The sequence below is a fragment of the Sander lucioperca genome, chromosome 19 (genome assembly GCF_008315115.2).
Source record: "Sander lucioperca isolate FBNREF2018 chromosome 19, SLUC_FBN_1.2, whole genome shotgun sequence".
NCBI classification, from domain to species: Eukaryota; Metazoa; Chordata; class Actinopteri; order Perciformes; family Percidae; genus Sander; species Sander lucioperca.
In genome coordinates this window covers 10,323,378-10,346,224 of record NC_050191.1, presented here as the reverse complement: position 1 = coordinate 10,346,224, position 22,847 = coordinate 10,323,378, and the positions used below count along the sequence as shown (strand labels likewise).

At 42.4% G+C, this 22,847-nt stretch overlaps 1 protein-coding gene across 27 annotated transcripts in view; it reads right to left on the bottom strand.

The window, feature by feature from the left end:
* The window catches only part of ptprk (protein tyrosine phosphatase receptor type K), a 122,507-nt gene extending 100,319 nt beyond the window's left edge, over positions 1-22,188 (bottom strand). For 20 of the 27 annotated variants that reach the window (XM_031321598.2, XM_031321599.2, XM_031321601.2 and 17 more), the window contains exons 1-2: positions 21,864-22,186; positions 15,743-15,766 (exon numbers count right to left, since the gene is read on the bottom strand). In XM_031321598.2, coding sequence (XP_031177458.1) covers positions 15,743-15,766; positions 21,864-21,945 — 106 coding nt within the window. In that variant the 5' untranslated portion in view covers positions 21,946-22,186. Of the gene's footprint in view, positions 1-15,742; positions 15,767-21,863 lie in introns of all 27 variants that reach the window. The other 7 variants (XM_035995010.1, XM_031321606.2, XM_035995015.1 and 4 more) reach the window with 3 other exon arrangements.
* Between the last annotated feature and the right edge of the window lie 659 nt (positions 22,189-22,847).

Genomic DNA, 22,847 nt, shown 5'->3' with positions numbered 1-22,847 from the left:
CTCCTCACGGATGACTGAGCTTCTCACCCTATCTCTAAGGGAGACGCCAGCCACCCTCCTGAGGAAACCCATTTCGGCCGCTTGTACCCTGGATCTCGTTCTTTCGGTCATGACCCAGCCTTCATGACCATAGGTGAGGGTAGGAACGAAAACTGACCGGTAGATTGAGAGCTTTGCCTTCTGGCTCAGCTCTCTTTTCGTCACAACGGTGCGATAAATTGAGTGTAATACCGCACCCGCTGCGCCGATTCTCCGACCAATCTCCCGCTCCATTGTTCCCTCACTCGCGAACAAGACTCCAAGGTACTTGAACTCCTTCACTTGGGGTAAAGACTCATTCCCTACCTGGAGAAGGCACTCCATCGGTTTCCTGCTGAGAACCATGGCCTCCGATTTAGAGGTGCTGATCCTCATCCCAGCCGCTTCACACTCGGCTGCGAACCGATCCAGTGAGTGCTGAAGGTCACAGGCCGACGATGCCATCAGGACCACATCATCTGCAAAAAGCAGCGATGAGATCCCCAGCTCACCAAACTGCAACCCCTCTCCACCCCGACTACGCCTCGATATCCTGTCCATAAATACTACAAACAGGATTGGTGACAAAGCGCAGCCCTGGCGGAGGCCAACTCTCACCTGAAACGAGTCCGACTTACTGCCGAGAACCCGGACACAGCTCTCGCTTTGGTCGTACAGAGATTGGATGGCCCTGAGAAGGGACCCCCTCACCCCGTACTCCCGCAGCACCTCCCACAGTGTCTCCCGGGGGACCCGGTCATACGCCTTCTCCAGATCCACAAAGCACATGTAGACCGGTTGGGCATACTCCCAGGCTCCCTCCAGGATCCTTGCGAGAGTAAAGATCTGGTCCATTGTTCCACGACCAGGACGGAATCCGCATTGTTCCTCTTCAACCTGAGGTTCGACTATCGACCGAACCCTCCTTTCCAGCACCTTGGAGTAGACTTTACCGGGGAGGCTGAGAAGTGTGATACCCCTGTAATTGGCACACACCCTCTGGTCCCCCTTTTTGAAAAGGGGAACCACCACCCCGGTCTGCCACTCCTTAGGCACCGTCCCCGACTTCCACGCAATGTTGAAGAGGCGTGTCAACCAAGACAACCCCTCCACACCCAGAGCTTTAAGCATTTCTGGACGGATCTCATCAATCCCTGGGGCTTTGCCACTGTGGAGTTGTTTAACTACCTCAGCAACTTCCACCAGGGAAATTGACGACAATCCCCCATCATCCTCCAGCTCTGCCTCTACCATAGAGGGCGTATTAGTCGGATTTAGGAGTTCCTCAAAGTGCTCCTTCCACCGCCCTATTACCTCCTCAGTTGAGGTCAGCAGCGTCCCATCCTTACTGTACACAGCTTGGATGGTTCCCCGCTTCCCCCTCCTGAGGTGGCGAACGGTTTTCCAGAAGCACCTTGGTGCCGACCGAAAGTCCTTCTCCATGTCTTCTCCGAACTTCTCCCACACCCGCTGCTTTGCCTCTTTCACGGCAGAGGCTGCAGCCCTTCGGGCCCTTCGGTACCTTGCAACTGCCTCCGGAGTCCCCTGGGATAACATATCCCAGAAAGACTCCTTCAGTCGGACGGCTTCCCTGACCACCGGTGTCCACCACGGTGTTTGTGGGTTACCGCCCCTTGAGGCACCTAAGACCACAGCTCCCTGCCGCAGCTTCAGCAATGGAAACTTTGAACATTGTCCACTCGGGTTCAATGCCCCCAGCCTCCACAGGGATGCACGAAAAGCTCCGCCGGAGGTGTGAGTTGAAAGTCTGTCGGACAGGGGCCTCCTCCAGACGTTCCCAGTTCACCCGCACTACCCGTTTGGGTTTACCAGGTCTGTCCAGAGTCTTCCCCCACCCTCTGACCCAACTCACCACCAGATGGTGATCAGTTGACAGCTCTGCCCCTCTCTTCACCCGAGTGTCCAAAACATACGGCCTCAGATCAGATGAAACGATTATAAAATCGATCATTGACCTTTGGCCTAGGGTGCTCTGGTACCAAGTACACTTATGAGCATCCCTATGTTCGAACATGGTGTTCGTTATAGACAATCCATGACTAGCACAGAAGTCCAACAACAAACAACCACTCTGGTTTAGATCAGGGAGGCCGTTCCTCCCAATCACGCCTCTCCATGTGTCTCCATCATTGCCCACGTGCGCGTTGAAGTCCCCCAGCAGAACTATGGAGTCCCCTACTGGAGCCCCATACAGGACTCCATTCAGGGTCTCCAAGAAGGCCGAATACTCCGAGCTCTTGTTTGGTGCATACGCACAAACAACAGTCAGAGTTTTCCCCCCCACAACCCACAGGCGTAGGGAGGCGACCCTCTCGTCCACCGGGGTAAACTCCAACGTAGCGGCGCTCAGCCGGGGACTTGTGAGTATCCCCACACCCGCCCGGCGCCTCACACCCTGGGCAACTCCGGAGAAGAAAAGAGTCCAACCCCTATCCAGGAGTATGGTTCCAGAACCGAGACTGTGCGTAGAGGTAAGCCCCACCAGATCCAACTGGTAGCGCTCCACCTCCCGCACAAGTTCCGGTTCCTTCCCCCACAGAGAGGTGACGTTCCACGTCCCCAGAGCCAGCGTCTGCTGCCCGGGTCTGGTCCGTCGAGGCCCCTGACCTTCACTGCCACCCATGTGGCAGCGCACCCGACCCCAGCGGTTCCTCCCACAGGTGGTGGGCCCATGGGTTGGAGAGAGAGGTGCCACGTAGCTTTTTCGGGCTGTGCCCGGCCGGGCTCCGTGGCAAACCCGGCCACCAGGCGCTCGCTGACGGGCCCTCCATCTGGGCCTGGCTCCAGACGGGGGCCCCGGGCTTCCTCCGGGCAGGGTCACATCATCTCTACCTCGTTTTTTCATGGGGTTTTTGAATTCTGAATGTGACTCATGTTCTGAGAAATCCCAGACGAGAGAGCTACATGTTCAGTAGCTTTCCTGGTACAAACTCATCATATAAACATTAAATATATAACTATTTTTTTTTTTACATTGACAAAGTTGAGGATCCAGTTAACCCCTTCACATGCTGTTTAACCCCTTCACATGTTTTTTTTTCCCCTTAAGTAGCTTAAAGGCTGTACCAAATCGTATTATTTCTCATAGTATTAGACATTTCTACTATATTCTGTATCAGTGTGTTCCAAGTCTTCATTTAAAGCTCTATGATGGTTAAACTGAGTGAAATATCCAAACCCATTGAATCAAATAGACATATTCTAGATCTATTCTAGTCATGTGCTGTGCATCATTTTATACACATTTCCTCAAAATTCAGCCTGACATATTTGGCATCTTTGAAAATGTTAGGATTTCCACTAGAATCTAAAATAAGGTTAAGTGGGTTTTAACAATGTTTAGCTGCACAACATGAGTTTGTAATGAATGACCCACTGATTTAAGATATGTTTTAATTGATGCATTATTTTGCCTACTCTACGAAGAAATGTACCGTCAGTACTCAATCTAATTCTACTAACGTTCTTAAGACAATTAAGAAGTCCTTTGCTTAAAAAAACGTTGAAGACCCCTGTTGTACACAAACCAACCAGCCAACAGTTTGCAAGGCTGCAGACCCGATAAGAAGAAGGAACACAGCTACTTTTAAACATTATCAAAGACTTGGATATCAACAGGTTTTTGGATATGTGCACACATCGCTACGCCGACCTTTTCAAGAAGCTGGTTTAGGAATGAAAGAGGGACGCTGTGTTCGCACGGTCCATCAAGTCCGCCACCACTGGTAAACTTTGAAAAAATCGCATTATGCATGGCTACATGTAAACGGGAATATAAGTGAAATATTCACTTTCATTAGCCATGTAAACAGCTTAGTCGGAATATCGTCGTTTTCGGAATAATGGCAAAAACCGGAATATTATGTTCATGTAAACGTAGTCAGTATGTAAAGGGCAAACAAATAAAACAGTATTGAGAAAATTGACATTGGCATTTAAGGTTTCCCACTACCACATGTACAATAGTTGTGCCGTACAAGTACAGGAGAATCCACTTGGCTCTATTATTAGCAACTGAAGATAGATCCTCTAACAGCAGATTATTTTGCTATAAGCCGACATGAAATAAAATCCCTGCCATGCCCATGGCCTGTTTTATGAAGTCCACATTGATAGGATTTAACATCAACAGCTGACCATCACCACCAGTAATGATGAAATAATTATGTTTAGGTCATACATAAAGCTAGAAGTGAACTCACTAAAAACCTGCAGTCGCTCTCCTCCTCTTTCACTCCCTCTCCCACTTCTGCTGCCTCGATTAAAGTCACCCCCCTCTCTCCTTCAATCTCTCTTGCTCTCTTTGGACCACTAACCTTGATTCACTGTTCTACTCGACTCTGCCTCGGGCTGAGACATGCGTTCACACACACACACACGCGCGCACACACACACACACACACACACACAGGCAGATTTACAAGCAAACACATAGCGGCATACACTGAACAGGGGATATACACATGTACTTGACCATGGTAAAGTAGAAGTGGTTAGTTTGGGGCCAGTGTGAGGGAAAAGTGTGGCTAACCGAAACCACATGTGACTGACTTTCTCTCGCTCCATCCAGAGGTATGTGAGCCACTGGTGTGTGTGTGTGTGTGTGTGTGTGTGTGTGTGTGTGTGTGTGTGTGTGTGTGTGTGTGTGTGTGTGTGTGTATGTGTGTGTGTGTGGTATATGTGTGTGTGTGTGTGTGTGTGTGTGTGTGTGTGTGTGTGTGTGTGTGTGTGTGTGTGTGTGTGTGTGTGTGTGTGTGGCGGGGGGAGGTGTGATAGCAAATGGCAGAAGGAGAGAGAGTCGTGGCTTGACTTTAACCTTTAGTTATCCAGGGAACAGTTGTGTTGAGCCATGCTGCTATACACTCACAAGGTTACACGCTTGGGAGCTGTCCCACTGTAACTACAGGTTTCTGCTGGTGACCACTGCAGCAGTGCCACTCGATCCGTCAAAGGTTAGCTGCTTTGCTCAGGACCAAAGTCACAACAAGTACAAATTAGTACTTACTGAAGCCACGGCATACATCTGAATCGCTGTTTATATCTAAGATAGGACACTGAACACTTGGTTTTTCAAAATGTGTCAAATCAAAATGTTTGATTCCAAAGCTTTCTTCTGTTTCCTCCATCTAAGTTAGTCAATCGTCAATATAAGGGATGTCACTGTATTTTGCTTCTACAGTCCAATGACAACATCAGCAATTTAAATGTGAGTTATGGTAACTCTTAAGTACAGCTAATGATAATTCCAAGGTTGCTGGTTGATTAAACTGACCCTCAATCAAATCAACATTCAACCTTCAAATGAGTTTTTATCGAGTCTATATCCACGACGTTTCACTTCCAGGATTTCTCCGTTGCCGCCGGAAATTCCGCCGGACATCACTCTTTTCGGCCGGATGTCCGTTAACTTCGGCTTTCTTTGTGTTGGAATTTTAAACTCTGGTGGATTTATGAGGACTATGGTTAACTGCTCCTCAGATCTCTGCAGGGTAAATCCAGACAGCTAGCTAGACTCTGATCTGATCCAATCTGAGTTTTCTGCTGCACGACTAAAACAACTTTTGAATGTACACGTTCCACCAAAACAAGTTCCTTCTCGAGGCTATTTAGCAGCGGCACCGTGGATCTGTCCGGCACTTAGCGCCGCCCATGAAGATTGTGATTGGTTTAAAGAAATCCCAATAAACCAGAGCACCTTTTTCTCCCATCCCGGAAGGCTGTGTGGACTAGCCAGACCCTCCTCTGCAGCACTGTGAAGGAAGGTCTGGCAAAGCGAGACTAGCTTTCATCTAACAAAGTTACTCAGCACTTCCTGGCAAAGGATGTGACATCATGATTCCGATGATGGTGATGAATAAATATGAGCAGGTGATCTAAAGCTTTTAAAACAGTGAATGAGAGCAGTGCTGCAATTTAAGGTAAATAGAGACCATTTTCAAACACAATGCCTTAGTGTTTATATTGGCTAATTTGCTAACGTAGCTAGCCTGACTTCACACCGAAACAGAAACATATCCTTGAATCGGTCAGTTGAATGGGCTTCAATTTAAGTTGCAGGAATTGTTGCTTGACTGCACCTTTTTACTGTTGTAGTCTTTGACATAAACATGCCAATGGAAACTCACACCTCATGCTATGCTTGTGACCTATGCATGAGCATACGAGAGCCTTGTGGGACATGCAAATTTATCTGCAATTGGCTTGCAAATCACTTTTGTGAAACAGGCCCCTGGGTAACATGACTCTGGCACAACTAGATTACAACTAGATTAGCTATTTTTGCATGGTGATGTACTTTGGTGGAAATCGCCGGCTAATGATCAGACAGAAATTTGAAGGTTACAATAAACAGATTGTCATTGGAGCTTGTCATCAAGAATCCCCATTAAGAACTCAACACTCAGACTGCAGTAGTTCTGTTTCAAGCCTGTACTTAACTTTATATACCTCACTTTGTAGCAAGAGACTAAGCCTACAAGACAGAGCGACGCTGTGTGTTAAGGTAGTATTGTGTGCATGTGTTTGTGTGTGTGTCTGTGTATGTGAGGATGAGTGTAAGAGACAGTTTATGTCATGAGGAGGTAGAGTTGTATCTGCTAACCGTTACTCCAACAAGACAGCTCGCTTGGCTGATACACACACACAACGAACACACAAATGAGATGCACACACAGACACTTTATTTACCTTTGGCCCAATATAGACATAGTGACAGTTAACCTAGCCACCTAATACAAAGCGACAGTTTCTTCTACATAGACTTATATTCAGAGTGTGTGTGTGTGTGTGTGTGTGTGTGTGTGTGTGTGTGTGTGTGTGGGGAGTGTGAGTCAAAGTAAATCTGGCTGAACTGAAAACAGAGCAGAGAGAAAACACTAACAAAAGCATTCCAGAAAGTGGGTAAGAAAGAAAGCACGATACAGAAAAGGAAGGAGAGAGAGAGGCCTTGACATGATACAGGAGGGGAGAGAATGTTTTGTGCCAGCATGACACTGTAGAGAGGAATCTGTTATTTAGTTTTTGAGCTATCAGATAAAATCCTTGTTTCGTTTGGCAGCTATACTATCTGACATCAACTGGCAATGGCTGAAGTAAAGTACGCTTACTTTTGTTGCAATAATTGAGTATTTTTTTGTTTATTTTACTTTAAGTTTTCCTAAAAATGTTGCTAATAACTATTAACTAGTTGACAACCGATTGAATATTTAAGCAATTTTTCAAGCAAAAGTGTCAAACATTTTCTGGTTCCAGTTTTTCAACTTTGAGAATGTGCTGCTTTTATCAGTTTTATATCATTGTCAACTGAATATCTTTGGACTATGGACTATTGGTTGGGCAAAACAAGCAATCCGAGGACCTCACTTTGGGCTTTAGGAAATTGTAATGGACATTTTTTAGTATTTGTAATCGATTAATCAAGAAAATAATTAGCAGAGTCATCCCTAAATCAACCCTAAATTTCTACATTTGTGTATTATTTTCTCATGTTGGCTTACTTTGTCCTGTTCAATTACAGTAAGAAGAGTTTAGGACACAGGGCTGTTGGCTGATTCGTTGGTTGAACCTCAGGTTGGATGTCAGTGCATTTGTGGCTAATGAAAATTGCAGTATGAGTAAATTTAGGTCAGTAAGAAATTCATTATGTCTGTGATTCAATAAATGAGGCTTACTGTCCAGTTATAAGTAACAATAATTTTAAATCAAACTCACTTTTAACTTATTCGAAAAGTAAACTGTATTCTTCTTATGTTCCTCTTGTTCCCATGTAACTCCTATGTGTATAGCTCCTTTACAATTTCCACCTTAAACAGAATCTATGCACTTAATCCCTTTAATTCAACACCATTCAGTCTGGATTTGGGAACACAAAATCCCACCCTTGATTTTGTTGTGGGTCTTTGTAGGGGGAAACACTAAAACTCAGAGAGTTTGAGGAGAAAAGGGGGAGAGAGGTAGGATGAAGAGGGGGAAAAAAGGGGGAGCTGGAGGTGGGGAGTGGGAGGAGGAGAAGGACGAGAGGGGAGAGAGGGGGAATAAGTAGAACATGAGAAGGGGGGAGGGTTTGATAAACGTTGTGTTGCTTTGTTTAGGCTAGCGGGCCATAAATTCCAAGGAATTGGAGGGAGGAGGACTGGAAGAGGGGATGAGGTAAAATAACCGTTAAGAGAAGTTTGGATATGTTTAGCAAAAAAAAAAAAAAAAAAAAAGAGAGAGGAGAGTTTGTTTGACTATCTGACTGATTTTGCCCGACTCCACCAGACACGGTGGAGTCTGCATAGTATCAACACTGCTGGGGAGTGTGTGTGTGTGTGTGTGTGTGTGTGTGTGTGTGTGTGTGTGTGTGTGTGTGTGCGCGCACGCTGCACTAGTTAGTATCAACATAAAGAAGGTGAAATACTTTCACAATAAGAATCTCGCAGCTACCCCCGATGAAAATGAATGTCCTATTTTGGTGTTTTTCTTGGTTCACATGTTGCTCTACAGCTGTCTGTCTGTTGGGAATTTCACTGCACTGCCTTCTTAACACTTCCAGTGGAAAGGACACACTGTTTGCACCATTCAAAAACATTTATTTAGAGCTGCTTACCTAAAAAACAGAAGTGACTTGGGGAAATACGGTCTCAGTAGGTGTCCTGACCCTACAATCTATAGAAAACGTGGAAAAACTATTGTTTAGTTCCATGAATGCATGGAAATAAATCAGAAATGCTGAATGTTTTAAGGTATTAAAGTGCCCATATTATGAAAAAATCACTTTTTCTGGGATTTGGGGTGTTATGTTGTGTCTCTGGTGCTTCCACACACATACAAACTTTGAAAAAAAATCCATCCATGCTGTTTAGAGTGAGATACGGTTTCTGAATGTGTCCTGCCTTCAGTCTCTGGGTGAGCTGTTCAAAATCGGCACGGCTTGTGACGTCACAAGCCGAAACGAGCAGGCTAACCGCAACCATTAGCTCGTAGCGTTAGCGTTAGCATGCTAACACTAATGCTAACGCTAGCATGCTACCTCGTTCTCAATAGCAAAGCACTGCTACAACACACACAAGTTCACCATAATCTACAAAAGAACTACTTACATGTGCGCCCTCATTTAGAAGTCTCCCAGCTAATCCTGCCTTGTAACTGACCAAAGTTGTAGAAACAGCCTTTCTTTTACTGTCTATGGAGCTAGCTAGCTGACATGATCTACATCTGAGCTACTGGGCATGTGCAGTGCAATCAAAGATAGTACAGAAGAAGAAGAAGAAAAGAGGTCTCACTCTGTAGCTAAAACAGAGACCAGCTGAAAAGAGGATCTGCAGCAGTGAGAGAGAGCGGTGCAGTACAACAAAAATATGGTGTTTTTTGAAAATTAAACCATGTAAACCTATTCTGGTACAACCTTAAAATACAATTATGAACCTGAAAATGAGCATAATATGGCTGCTTTAACAGGCCTGTCCCAACTGTCAGTTGAAGCTGTTGGTAGTGCTGCATATGTTGATTTTGTTGTAAGCCAGTAACATACTGTGATGTTTACACATAATTTGCGACCCCCCCCCTCCGAGACGTATACCAGTGTTTCCTCTATGTTGACATTACCGCGGCGTCCCGCCATGGTAAAATAAAAAGCCCCAGCATGAAATCTGCACTCACACGGGTCCCGTGAAATATGACAGCTACAGTTTATTGGAAAATGGCATTGTGGACACTGAATTTGATGAATTTACTGTTTATCAGAGACAAGAAGCTAACGTTAGCGAACGCTGTGGTGACGGTCCCTCTGCCTTTGACTCCCCGCTGCAGGAGACGCTGTATTCCTCTGACACGTTGTATTAACGTTACTGTTTTAAAACCGTTTTCCAGGTTAGTGGGGGTGAATACCGCTCAAAACTAACATGAAAAACGTAGTAATGTTCACTCAGCGTTTTGTTTTGTTATTAAACTGTGTGTAAAATGAGTGGTGACGTTAAATCACTCTATGGTACCGTCTATTTGCTGGATGGTTTTAAGGTAACGGTCGGTAACTAACATTAGCAGATAAGCCCGTACTTTTTGACATTCAACCCCCCCCCCCCCCCCACAAATAAAGTTTGTTTAGGGGATGACAATTAAGACATAATGTATCTATTGTGAATGCTTCCCCTTGTGTACTCGAATGTTAATGTTAAACATGTAGGCAGTGTTTCTCCTTGGGCGCCCCGCCCAGGTAGATTGAGACCCGCTCAGTTAGATAAAGATTTTTAGATAGATTTTTTTCCATTCGTTAAGCTAGGTTTATGGTAGCCGCGCGTTTAGAACTGAGACGCCCCAAACCGTCTCTGCTTCAGTTCTCCATGCCTGTATCCATTAACTGTATTTATGGACTCGAGCCCAAATAAAACCCTTCATTTTATTATATTGGCTGCACAAGTTTTAAACTACAACTCAGAGTTGTTAGAATGACAGAATCTGCTCAGATGAGATCTTAATGAGTGCAACAGGACATGTATAGTACAAAACAGCATGTTTAGGATCCCCTTCAAAAAAACAAACTATGATCTAACAAACAAAATGAACAAGAATTTACTTTAGATAGCCTTAGTATACATATAACATTTGGGCTCCAGGTAATCTGGTATTTTATCTGCTGAATGGTTAACATTTGGCAAAAATCATCATGGCTACACTTTCCTTTCATTTGTTTTACATTCAACAAGCAATTTGTTGTATTTTAGCAGAATACTGAAAGCAGCAGAAAGGCAGAACTGTGTACATTTTAATATCTGTTTATTTATTGTATATAAGTAATATCGTGATATCCAACAACGTTATGGCATATCGCATATTTTCGAACTATTAATATATGACTTTGCCACAGACAGAAATCAAGGCTGCAGAGGACCAACCAGAAGCCTGATAGACAGATGTTCAACATTTAAATGTCTGTCTGCAAACTCCCACACAGAGCCTGTCTGTTGGAGTGATTGACTGTAGGTGCGTATACGTGTACGCAAATGCTGTCAGGCTGGCCATGTGTCTGCAGTCATCTAGTCATCTGAAGGCAGAAGGAACACACACAGGTGGGCTGGCAGACAGATAGACCAGAGGACAGATTAGGATGGCAGACAGACAGATTTATAAAAAAAAAAAAAAAAACTGTGCAACATCATTTAAAAAAAAAAAAAAAAAAAAAAAGGCTGCTCTGGATTATCTGATAGAAGATTTAAATCTCCGCTTACACAGACAGACAGAGGACCAGCATCGTGGTGATGTGAAGATACATGGCAGGGGATGGAGATGATAATCTTAATGGACTGGTCATCTGTCTGTGAGCCCCTGATTCAAACACATACACACACACCGATAGAGGAGGGTTTATATATCTCGAAAGCTTTTTACAGCTCTTGAACTAAAATCAGCTTAAAGAGCGGAGGAGAGAGTTATTGGAAAGGAATGTAAGAACAGTAAAAATAGTGTCCTTTTAGATATCAGGATGAACATACTGTGGCTGAAAGTGACTGTAGCAGAATGTCCTCTGGGATTTTATCATGAGACTACACACATAGATCAGGAATGGTGTACTGCACAGAGATTGCTTATGGCTACTTTTGTGTGTGTGTGTGTGTGTGTGTGTGTGTGTGTGTGTGTGTGTGTGTGTGTGTGTGTGTGTGTGTGTGTGTGTGTGTGTGTGTGTGTGTGTGTGTGTTTGTGTGTAGCTTCATGACAGATGCCGTCTTAACTGGACTAATGGAAACCACTTCAGCCACTGCCTATAGCTACAAACACAACAGATATAAGAGCCATTTGGCCAAGTCTATACACCCAGTCCACCTGAAGGCTAACATGAAGAGGCTCAATCCTTCACACACATGCACACACGCACACACAGCTTCATTGTCACATTTACTTAACATACAGACAAACCAATGCCTAAAGTAAAGTAAAAAAAAACAAAGAGCATTTGTTTCTGTATTAAACAAATTCTAATGTTAGCTGTCACTTTGATTTGTTTAACTGTCATCTTAATTTGTCTAAAGTGTCTTTTAAGGAGCTTGAGGGTAACATAATTAGCCCCAGCAATGACACTAAAAAGTCATACTTCAAATGATCTTCCTATTTAAATTCTCCTTTCAAAGATTATTTTTGAGCAATTTATCTTTATAAAGGTAGTTGATAGAGAAAGACAAGAGAGGGTGAGAAAAAACAAGTGTGAAAGGGTAGATTTTAAACTAGGACGCTGGGTTACACTTTAACCAACTGAGTCACCAGAATTCCCCGACACTCTCTGTGGTTTGGCTTGACCCCAGTATCGTCAAACATTTACCAAAAAGGCAGGACAACGGCAGGGTTTGGTTACAGGAAAACTGGAGATTTTGTGTAAGGTTTCAGCCCCAAGGCTGACACTAACCTTCATAATAGTATACTAGTCTAAAAATATAATAGTATTATAGTTAATTTGTGCTATTAATAGCAGAGTTTCCTGCAGTGCAGGACTTGTGCAAAACAACATATCAAGGTAAGTTGCAAAAGCCTCCTACAGTTTACCAAATAAACATGATTTTTTACATGACTCATTTCAAAGGCTTGCCTCTGAGTGTGACCGAAAGTAAACACAGAAAGTAGCCACTGGGAACGGCCATTATGGCTAACTGCATATCATTCTTATTATTACATTCATGTTACTAGATAGAACTGTGAATTTAATCATTATGATACTTGTTTATTAGTGGACATAATTCATTTGATGTTTGGATAGTAAGTTCCCTTACTTAGATAACTCATGTTTCTACAAAAAAGGTTATTGACGTATAGCATAAGAGAACAGAGAAAGACAGCTTGGATATTTCCAAATGTTCCCTTTTAGAAAGAAGCTCAGTGGGATTTGAATTGTGAAGGGAAATTTAAAACTTGACTGGATCTGGAGGATGGGAATATACTATGATCAGATCTCGGCCCTTCTTTGGAGTCATGAGTTTATCATAGGGATGCACCGAATCCAGATTTTTGGGGTTCAGCCGAATACCGAATCCACTGGTTAAGATTCTGCCGAACCCGGAATCGAACCCTACTCCCACCCTTGGTCCATTAACACAGTAAACACATTAATGAAGTAAACGACGTCCACAGCCTCTACAACAGTAAATGTGTAACCATGGGTTTCTTATATCGTCTAGACTCAGGTTTGGCTTTAAAATAAAGACACAGGCTTCCAATGCCGGAACCAAGACGGCACTGCACGTCTCACTTTATTCCACCCAAACACAGTCAACCATCAGAAAATACAACACTTTATTCACTTCCGTTTTTCCCGTCACAATAAAAGCTCTATGTTTACTGTAACTTCCTCTTAACCTTCAACTGAGAGGTTACACAATAAAATACCTTAAATGTAACAACTTAATGTTGAATTCACACGCTCTTTTCAAATCGTAGGAAAGCACATCGCTATCGCCAGATGAGTGACAATTTTGTTTGGCAAATTTTCACTAACCAGTGTACGATGAAGGCATGTTGGGTGGGTGAAATTAGAAAGCTAACGTTAGCTAACGAGCAGCAGCCGCTCCGCTCCCACTGTAGGGAGACTCCGAGAGAACGGCTGACAGCCCGGGAGAGACTGTCTGGTTAACACAAGTTTTTAGCTGTGACTGTCCTTCCTTTGCCGTACCTGGGGTTGCTGCGTTTTGGCTGCTGTCTGTGGATTTCTTCATGCGCTGCTCGTATTCTTTCGGATGTTTCATGCGCAGGTGTTTTGGCAGCGGCGATGTAGTGTGTTGTTTGGGGTCCTTGCCGCCGTGGGACAGGTCGGCATTGCGGGTTGGGCGTGTGGCTCGGCTTGGGTCGCTTTCTTTTGGCTGGGGGTGCTGCTGGGCGGCGCCTTTTCTGCTCGCAAGTTCCATTTTCACTTTCTCACAGCCTACTGCATTGAACGGTACACCTACATTACGTCGACCAGCGTAGCGCATGCAGTGCAAGCGTAGGGTTCGGTGGAAAAAAAATTCTAAGGTTCGACCGAAACCAAACCACGTCAAAAAGCCCAATATTCGGCCGAATCCGAATCCAAACCCTGGATTCGGTGCATCCCTAGTTTTTCAATATATAATAGTAACATTACAGAACTGGCTTTCTAAGGAGTTTCCATCTAAGTTGATTTTGTCCCTATAAACTAGAAATGAATGGAGATATGTGGTAAATCTAATGCCAATCAACCAAATAAAATTACAGATGGACTAAATCGAAACATATCTTTTAAAACACTACACCTTTATTAATTTCTACCTCATCTACAAACTATCAGGTAAGAACTCACAGAGCAATAAAAGTAGTTACAAACACCTCCTGTCTCAGGGACTATTTTATACGGAGATTAATGAGAGTAGATGTAGAACCTGCCAAAACCACTTTCAAAAACCTGTCCTGCTTAATATGAACTGGCAGTATTTCTGCCTCGCTGGGCTTTCATTAGGTTTTTATTATTTTTGTATTAAATAATTTGCCTTTTGGAGCATAGCACTCCAAATCCTGTTTGACTCTGACACACATACAAAACAAAAATGTAAAAAAGAAATCAAAGCTTATTTTTTGAGTTTTAAAGGATTAACCAGAATGTGACCTTCACTGTCGATTTTTATTTGCCTTTGATTTTTGTAAATAAAACCCATAAACATCATATTTGCTTTGATTTCTGTCAGAGCAAAGCCTTGTGGGATACCAAACTCCACTACACAGTGGTCTATCTGCAAGTCTCTGCAGTCTGAAATATCTGTGGTGTATATTTACTAACCTGTCACTTTCACAACAAAAAAACAACTCCCTCATTAACATCCATCCGCTGTGAGTGTTTGTATGTGAAAGAGAGAAAGACATAGGGGGGAGGGAAGATAGAGGATATGTGTGAGAGGATGTGTGGTCATTAAAGTGGACATTTAGAAGAGAAGAAGAAGAGCTGTGGTCGGCTACTGCAGGAACAAAGTTTCTCGGAGCTCCTTTATTAAAGACCAGGCTCAACTAAACAAACAGCACCTGGAAACTTCAAACCTCCCGACAGCTGTCTAGCTACACGGCGACAGACAGAGACAGCCAAACACAGCAGGGGGGACACACAGACAAATGGCATGTAGATTAACAAACAGACAGGTTGGCAGAGTCACACAAAGACAGACAACAGCAAACCAGCAGGAGCACTTTAAATATGCCATCAAATAAAATCAAGTTAGTCATTGTAGAAATTATTCCCAGGGAGCAAATAGCTGTCGACAAATCTCTATGAGGCACTGAAACTATTTCGACATTTAACATAATAGTTCCAGAGACAATCAAATAGTTCATGATATACTAAACATGTCCATACAGTCTAAATATCACTGCACATCAATACTGGTTCAATAAGGTGTTAGCAATATTTCAAAAGACGGTGTACTGGTGTGTAAATGTGAGATTGCTTATCAGGTGCATTAACAACTATAAATGAGCATATATATATATATATATATATAAATGAGAGTCCAAATGGTAAATAGTTAGTAAAGACACATCGGTTAAAAGATGGGATGACTTTGGATGAGAAAAAAAACTAATTAGATCACAACAACGGATGTCTACACATTGACAAGAGAACTTTTAGTGACAGTTAAGGTGAAGATGGTGGGCTAACGACGACGACACTAAAGACTTCGACAAAGACGACGATGATGACTATGACAGATGAAGCTCAGCTCTTGGCTGGCCACTCGTAACTCACCCTTCTCAGCGCGCCCCATGTGAGCTGGGTCCAACCGAAGCAAAGCAGAGAATAATAAGACAGAGTTAGATCGGATAGCATGCACAGGTGTATAGTCACATACACAAGAGAAAAGCTGTGTTTTTTTTAAAGACTGAACATACTGTATATCTATGGATCCACAAAGGACGATACCTTCTCAGTTGCAGGGCGGCAGCCGGTAACTAATAATTATTTTCTTTATTATGACCAAAATATAATCATTTTAACATTACGTAAAACAGGGAAAAGACGAAAATCCTTACAATTGCCGAGCTGGAACTGCTTGGTATTTTGCTTGAAAAATGACTTGAAGCTATTGAACATCAATACTTTTTTGGTAGTGTGTCCATAGCACCAAGTATCAAAAACTGTCCAGTATCAAAAGCTAACACCAAACCTCCTCTTTTATACATACTTTTATTTACTGATTCTGAACAGACCGTTTCTGATTTAAATCATCATTTTGCCTATTTTAGATTGTATTTTATATAGGCACAGTTATTGTGTGGCTGCTTGTGTTTGGACAACATTAGAGAAGCCTGGTGTTGTCTATTATGTCTATGGCTATGAAAAAAGGTCAAAGCATGTTGTAGAAAATATCTTGCCTAAATTGCCTTAAGTTTGATTTAGAGTTGTATTTGAAGGGGTAACAGCAGCAACCAAATGCACCAACAGCTTCAGAAATCATATAAAATATATGAAAACACATACAGTAGTAATGAAAATATAACCTCCCATTTGACATAACACACACAAATCTGTATCAGAAGTAGTGAGGACAATCTGTTGACTTGCACGTTTCCTAACACACACTCTCTCTCTCACACACGTCTCCATACATATATATCATTATCACCACATACTAGACTACACAACTGGTAGTAGGGCTGCTCACATCTGTGCGAGTGTGAGGGAAAGAGAGAGTGTGTGTGTGTATGCACTGTAATGTAATTAATCAGCTGAGAGTGTTGATTACTTAATCTGTCATTAGCCAGCCATGTGTGTAAGTGTGTGTATATGAGTGTGTATGTGAGGCAGCAGGGTGTTTCTAGGCCCCCTTGTACTGACAGCTGTGACCAGAGCTGAACAGGGCACTGCAGAGATTGATGATACTGGACTAATACCATCATTCATCAGGGATGTGATATTTCAGGGATTGGGATTTGTTTTGGACCGCACTACCTCCCTTCATTTGCAATGGGACTTATACACTTTCTTGGTTCACTTCCTGCTCGCTGACTGATTTACACCCATCACGTAACTGTACTGAAAGGCTAATCTGGACCATAACATTAGGTACATTTCTATCCGCCTGTTTTATGTAAATTTTCAAATTGTGCATAAACTGCCTGAATGGAAACACCAGAAACTCATGAAGAAAAGCTGAAATACTGATTATAAGCTTGCCGGAGATGAAAATGTTAGGATATCAAAGAAGACAAGATGCAATAAAGGCTGATGGAAATAGATTTTTCTAATGCACCTTGATGCTGCAGTACCTGCTTCTTCCACTCAAGGCAAATCATCCATGCCATGCTGCTTCTAGTACGGATGATAAATATGGTAGCGTTTTCTGACACCTTGTAGACTAGGGCTGTGGCTAACAATTATTTCCATTATCGATTAATGTGCTCACGTAATTCTGTAACGTACCAAATGTCAAAAAGATGACGTCTGCTTAATTTAATTTAATTAATTGCTTAATTTGTCCGACCAACAGTTCAAATCCTAAAGATATTTAGTTTGCAATCGTGAAAAAAGCAATGGAATAGCAAGTGAATGTTAAAACTCAAGGGAACTGATACAATCAATCAATTATCAAAATAGGTTGATAAGATTCAGTCCCTATGGATCAACTAATTAAGGAATCAATTATAATTTTAAGGTCTATTATAGACTACATGATTAATCAAGAAGATAATCGGCAGGTAAACAATAATGAAAATAATCGTTAGTTGCAGCTCTAAATTCTATCTTAATAATGTAATCATCATAAAGATAGTTCATGGAAACGTCCAACGAATAATATTTTGTTTTTTGGAATTTTTTCCCGAGACTATCGAGGCATACTATTAAAGTACATTCAGTTTTTGCACAGCATGGTGATGTATGGAAACCTGAATCACAACCTGTGCCAATCATGTCCTCACTCTCTTATTCTTAACACTCAAACAAGAGCTAGAGGCTAAAAGGTTGCACCGTCGCGGTGTGTCGCTAGTTCCGTTTTCAACACAAACCCTCAAATTCATTCACACACACACACACACACACACACAGTCTAATTAGGGATTAGCTAATGAATTCTCTCAACAGATGAATTACATTTTACACACACAGGCTTGTGTGCGCAGAGACTTCATCCCTAAACGACTGAAAAACATGAGCCAGTACTTTCAAAGAGATGTTTTTTTTTTTTTTTTTTTTTTTTTTTAATCTATCACTGAATTGAAATCCGTGGAAACAGATTGGCTCTGGGCAAAGTGGCGTTTGATTTGAAGAGAAGACATTACATTATGGACAGCGGACTGAAGCATTACTTTTAAAGAGAAAATAAATCAAACAGCCTTTGATTTGGTGCCATTTTCACATGAATCCTATATACAATGAGAGGCAAACATTTCACATGCTCATCTTTGTACCACTGTACTCCGGAGGGCTTAAAAGCATCGGCCTCCCTCCTTCTCTTTAAGTGACAGCAACACACATGAGTCGACACACATTTGCTCAACACACACACACACACACACACACACACACACACACACACACACACACAGACACTCACACACTCCCTGCCGTTTTCACAGTCTCTTGAGTGGAGGAGATGCCCACGGCCAAAAACCATTGGTTGCATTTCTTGTTTTTTTCCCCCCTCCTCCTCTCCTCTTTTCACTATCACTCTCTTTCTCTCGCCTTTCTGGGGGAAAACACACAATTCTATTTAATCTTCCAAATGGAGCTGAAAAGTAATTATAATTAAACCAACTTGGTTCTAATGTTCAAAATACTAAAATAATTTACAATTATAATTAAACCATCTCAGATGTGGTGTTCAGTAGCAACGGCAGCCGTCTAATTCGTCTGGAGACACTAATGGAAAACAATTATTTCACTTCATTAAGATTAAAGACGCCTTGAATCTATGTCACAGCTCGATCAGAGAGGAGACAGATTTAGAAAGTTGTCAAATTTACATAAACTTAGTTACACTCCTTCACATTTATTACGCTGACTTTGTAAGAGATAGGCCAAAGCAAAACTGCAGCAAAACAGCATGATAAGAAGAGACGAGGGAGAGACGGATTTATGTAAATGCCATAATTTATAGTTTGACTTTCTAAATGGGAAACTAGAAGATGAAGAAAGAAATGAGACACATTTAGAGAAAAATCGTCTCAAAGTGACTTTGTTCAAATGTGACGGACAGTTTTATATCCTTGCCACTGATTTTTCTTGTCCTTGTCCTTGATTTCTGAGAGCAACGGCTACTGATGCTGCACAACACAAATCTCTCCTGTAATGCTCTGTGATTTCCTTCATTCTTGGCTCCTGATCCAAAAAAAATCACCACTTTTTCACAGTGACAGTTCACACTGGCTGCGTTAATGATCTGCCTATTAGCCCTATCGGACTCATCAGTTGAACATTTTAAAAGTGCAGTCAGGGATTGAAACAACTGTGAAAATCCAGCATGTGCTGCAACTATCTTTGCACTAAATGCAAGCGCTTTGTTTTAAGTGTGATAAATGAAAAGTTGTCTTCTTACACTCTGCAATTTGTCATCAATTAGGATTCACAGTGTATACAGAAAAGGGCATGGCGATAACATATCTATCCCTAAGAACTGGGTCCTTTCATTGCAATTAAAGTCATTTTCCCTGCATCTGATTTACTAAAATGACTGTTAATGTTGCTTAGTTTTATCTAATCTTTTTTATTCCGCAACACAACCAACTGCAAGTTCTTTTATTCAACCCCATTTCCAAACTAATGATAGCCCACCTCCCAATATCTGTAAAGCAGCATCCAGTCACTAGTATTTACTTGCTAATTAACAGCACTCGATTCCCAGAGGCCTCAAAGAAATTCCACACATTTCTTACCCAGAGGGCCAAATGGCCACAAGGGAGGGGAGGAGGGGGTAGTTACAGGGTGCAGGGCTGGGGGAGAGGGGGGTAATAAAAACGTTCACAGATGAAGAGGTAATTAATGTGTAATTTCTATGCAAATCATTAACAATCTTAAGCGAATAACGAGGTTGTATACTATTTCTGGTTATTTCCACTTAAATGGAGCTTGATGTGACCTTTATTACAGCCATATATGGCTTTAGTATTTTGGAGGTCAGCTTTTTAACAGCTGTGTGAGTTTCTCTCTGTGTGTGTGTGTGTGTGTGTGTGTGTGTGTGTGTGTGTGTGTGTGTGTGTGTGTGTGTGTGCGCGCGCGCGCGCGTTGGAGTTCAGAGACGAACAACTGCTGAATGCGGAAATAAAACGCACAGCGGCCACGCAGACAGACACAGCAGGTACAGAGAGTTTGCCTGTGCGGACACCGAGAGCTGCAGAAAATATATACGGACTTTTTGTTTTCTCCGCGTCCGATCAGTTGTGCACCAGCAACAAGGCTATATGATAACTTCGCTATAGGACTTTTGCATTGGCATCGTATCAAGCAGCACTGTGGCATTTTTTTCTTCTTCTCGGAGCGCATACGTGTTTCTGCAGACTACAGACTGACGAAAGGGGAGCAGATCGAGGCACTTTGCGATGCTGGTTACTGTTTAAATAGAAGTCCTGGAGAAAAGGACGGAATGCACACGGTTGCATGTAGTTGAACTATGACTATTTTAAGTTTAGGTGCCATCCCCCCCCTTGCATATAGTTCATAAAATCACATCTAACATCATACATTTTCACAGATTTATAATTTGTAAAAACATTAAACTGGGGGCTTCAGACATAGTAACTGATCTTCTTCATCTTTTCTCTCCTTACGTTAAATCACACGGTGCAAGGAACCCATTTAATCAAACAGGCGATCGGCTTAGAGGCTCTATTTCAAACCATTAGGTTTTATTGCATGCAGCGCGAATAAAGTTGGAGCAGAAGAGGATCATTTGGTTTGCAAAGACCGAAAAGCTCACGGAGCTTGCGAGCCGAACCGACCATTGCCCCGTACAAAAGAGTCCCAGTCCTCTTTTAAGACTTGAAATGTATCACAGACTACAGAGAATTACACCGTATAAAAAAAGACATTAGTAGGCTACTACGAGTGTAGAATAAGTAGTAGAATGAGTCCGGATTATTGCTGAATGCTTTAGATGAATCACACGATGGAAACACGATAAAGCACAATATCACTGTGATAAACAGACATAACAAAAGTCATTACTGTGACACTATACAGGTGAATGTTATAGTTATTAGGGGGTAATCTCATGATGTATTATTATAAGGGTGATCTCCGTGCACACTAACTTTTTCTCCATCCATGCGCTGCTCGCGAGGCTGCACGGCTGAACGATGTTTGCCCACACTGTACAAGCTCTACACTCTGCTGAGAATACATGCCCTTAACCGGTAGGGTCACTGTAGCCTGTTGTGCTTTCGGTCCTCAAATCAGACCATTAGTCCGAAGACACAATAAGAGCCCAAAGAGAAATATTGCAACTAAGTTGTAAACCTTTAAGATAGAGTTTACAATCCAGCTATTAGGTCAGTAGTCATTTGTGCAAGTAAGTCCGACCTAACGTTACTTGGCAAACAGTGCCTGAATTCAAACTCGAGCCGATCATCTCACACAGGCTTTTAAATACGACTTGAATGCAACGTAAGAAACATTTTACATTTAAACTGTGACAAAAAGCGTCTTCACTCCGCGAATCCCCTGCATGTCTCGCATCCGAGGGTGTTTGAAAACAGCCCCAAAGCGATAAAACAGACACGACGATACATTTTCAATACGGAGGCTAACTTTTCTCCTGCACCTAAACACACACCTGTCAGCGATTCATACGCGTACACAGCTGGAGAAAAATAGTCCAAACTTTTCAAACAGAAAACACTCTAAACTGTCTATTTTTCCTGTGTTTTGTCCTTACCTGTCGGTATCTGACCGGAGACGTTACCAACTGCCGAAAAGAGAAACAGGAGTCCCAGGAATACAGGGAAAAGTGTATCCATGTTTTTAAACGTGGCCGTGTGTGAGTCTGTAACAGTTTCCCCCCGGAAAAGTTTTCCCTGCGACTTTTCTCCTTCTTCTTCTCCTCCGTCTTCTGTCTTCTTTATTTCTGTCTTTAGTTGGTTATTTTTTCCTCCTGTTGTTGTGGATTCAGCCGCCCCATTCTCTCCCGGTTTCTCTCTTTTCGCTTCCTGCGGGCTCTCGCGGACACTACACTTTAGTTTCACGCGGAGTGAGGGAGCGCGAGAGAGAGAGAGAGGCAGAGAAGGAGGGAGAGCGAGCGCAGCAGAGAAAAGTGCGTGACGTCACGAGGTAGGAGTTGACTGAAAAAAATAAAAACACAAATTAGAAGAATGTGTTGTAGCCTATTGTTTCACCTTGACGAACTTCAACAATAAAATTAGGCTTAAATGTTTATTCATCAATTATAGTGATCTACTAATTAACTGTATATAATAATATAACATTCGGAAAGAGGCCAGATGAGACATGGTGAGTACTTTGTTGGTACTTTAAGTACATTTTCTGATAATACTTCTGTATTTTTTATTTTGTTGTATTGTTACTTTTACTTAAGTAAAGGATCTGAATACAATGAAGCACATTTAAATTTGTCAACTTAAAAGGTAATAGGTCAAAGTTGTGTTTTATCCCTGGCAACAGTTGGTTCTGACACAAACATATTTATAATTTCTGGCGCAGTCCAGAACCCCTGTTCAGCTCTGGGCCCCCTAAACCATTCAGCCACCCCCACCCGCAAAAGCACTCCTGCTAATAAAGCGTACAGAATAGAATAGAATTGGAAAGAAAAGAATAGAGTCAACCCGTATTTTCTGTAAGTGACACTAAAAGAAACAGACAAGGGGCAACAGGGATATCAAGTTAAAAGGCTATATTTAATCAT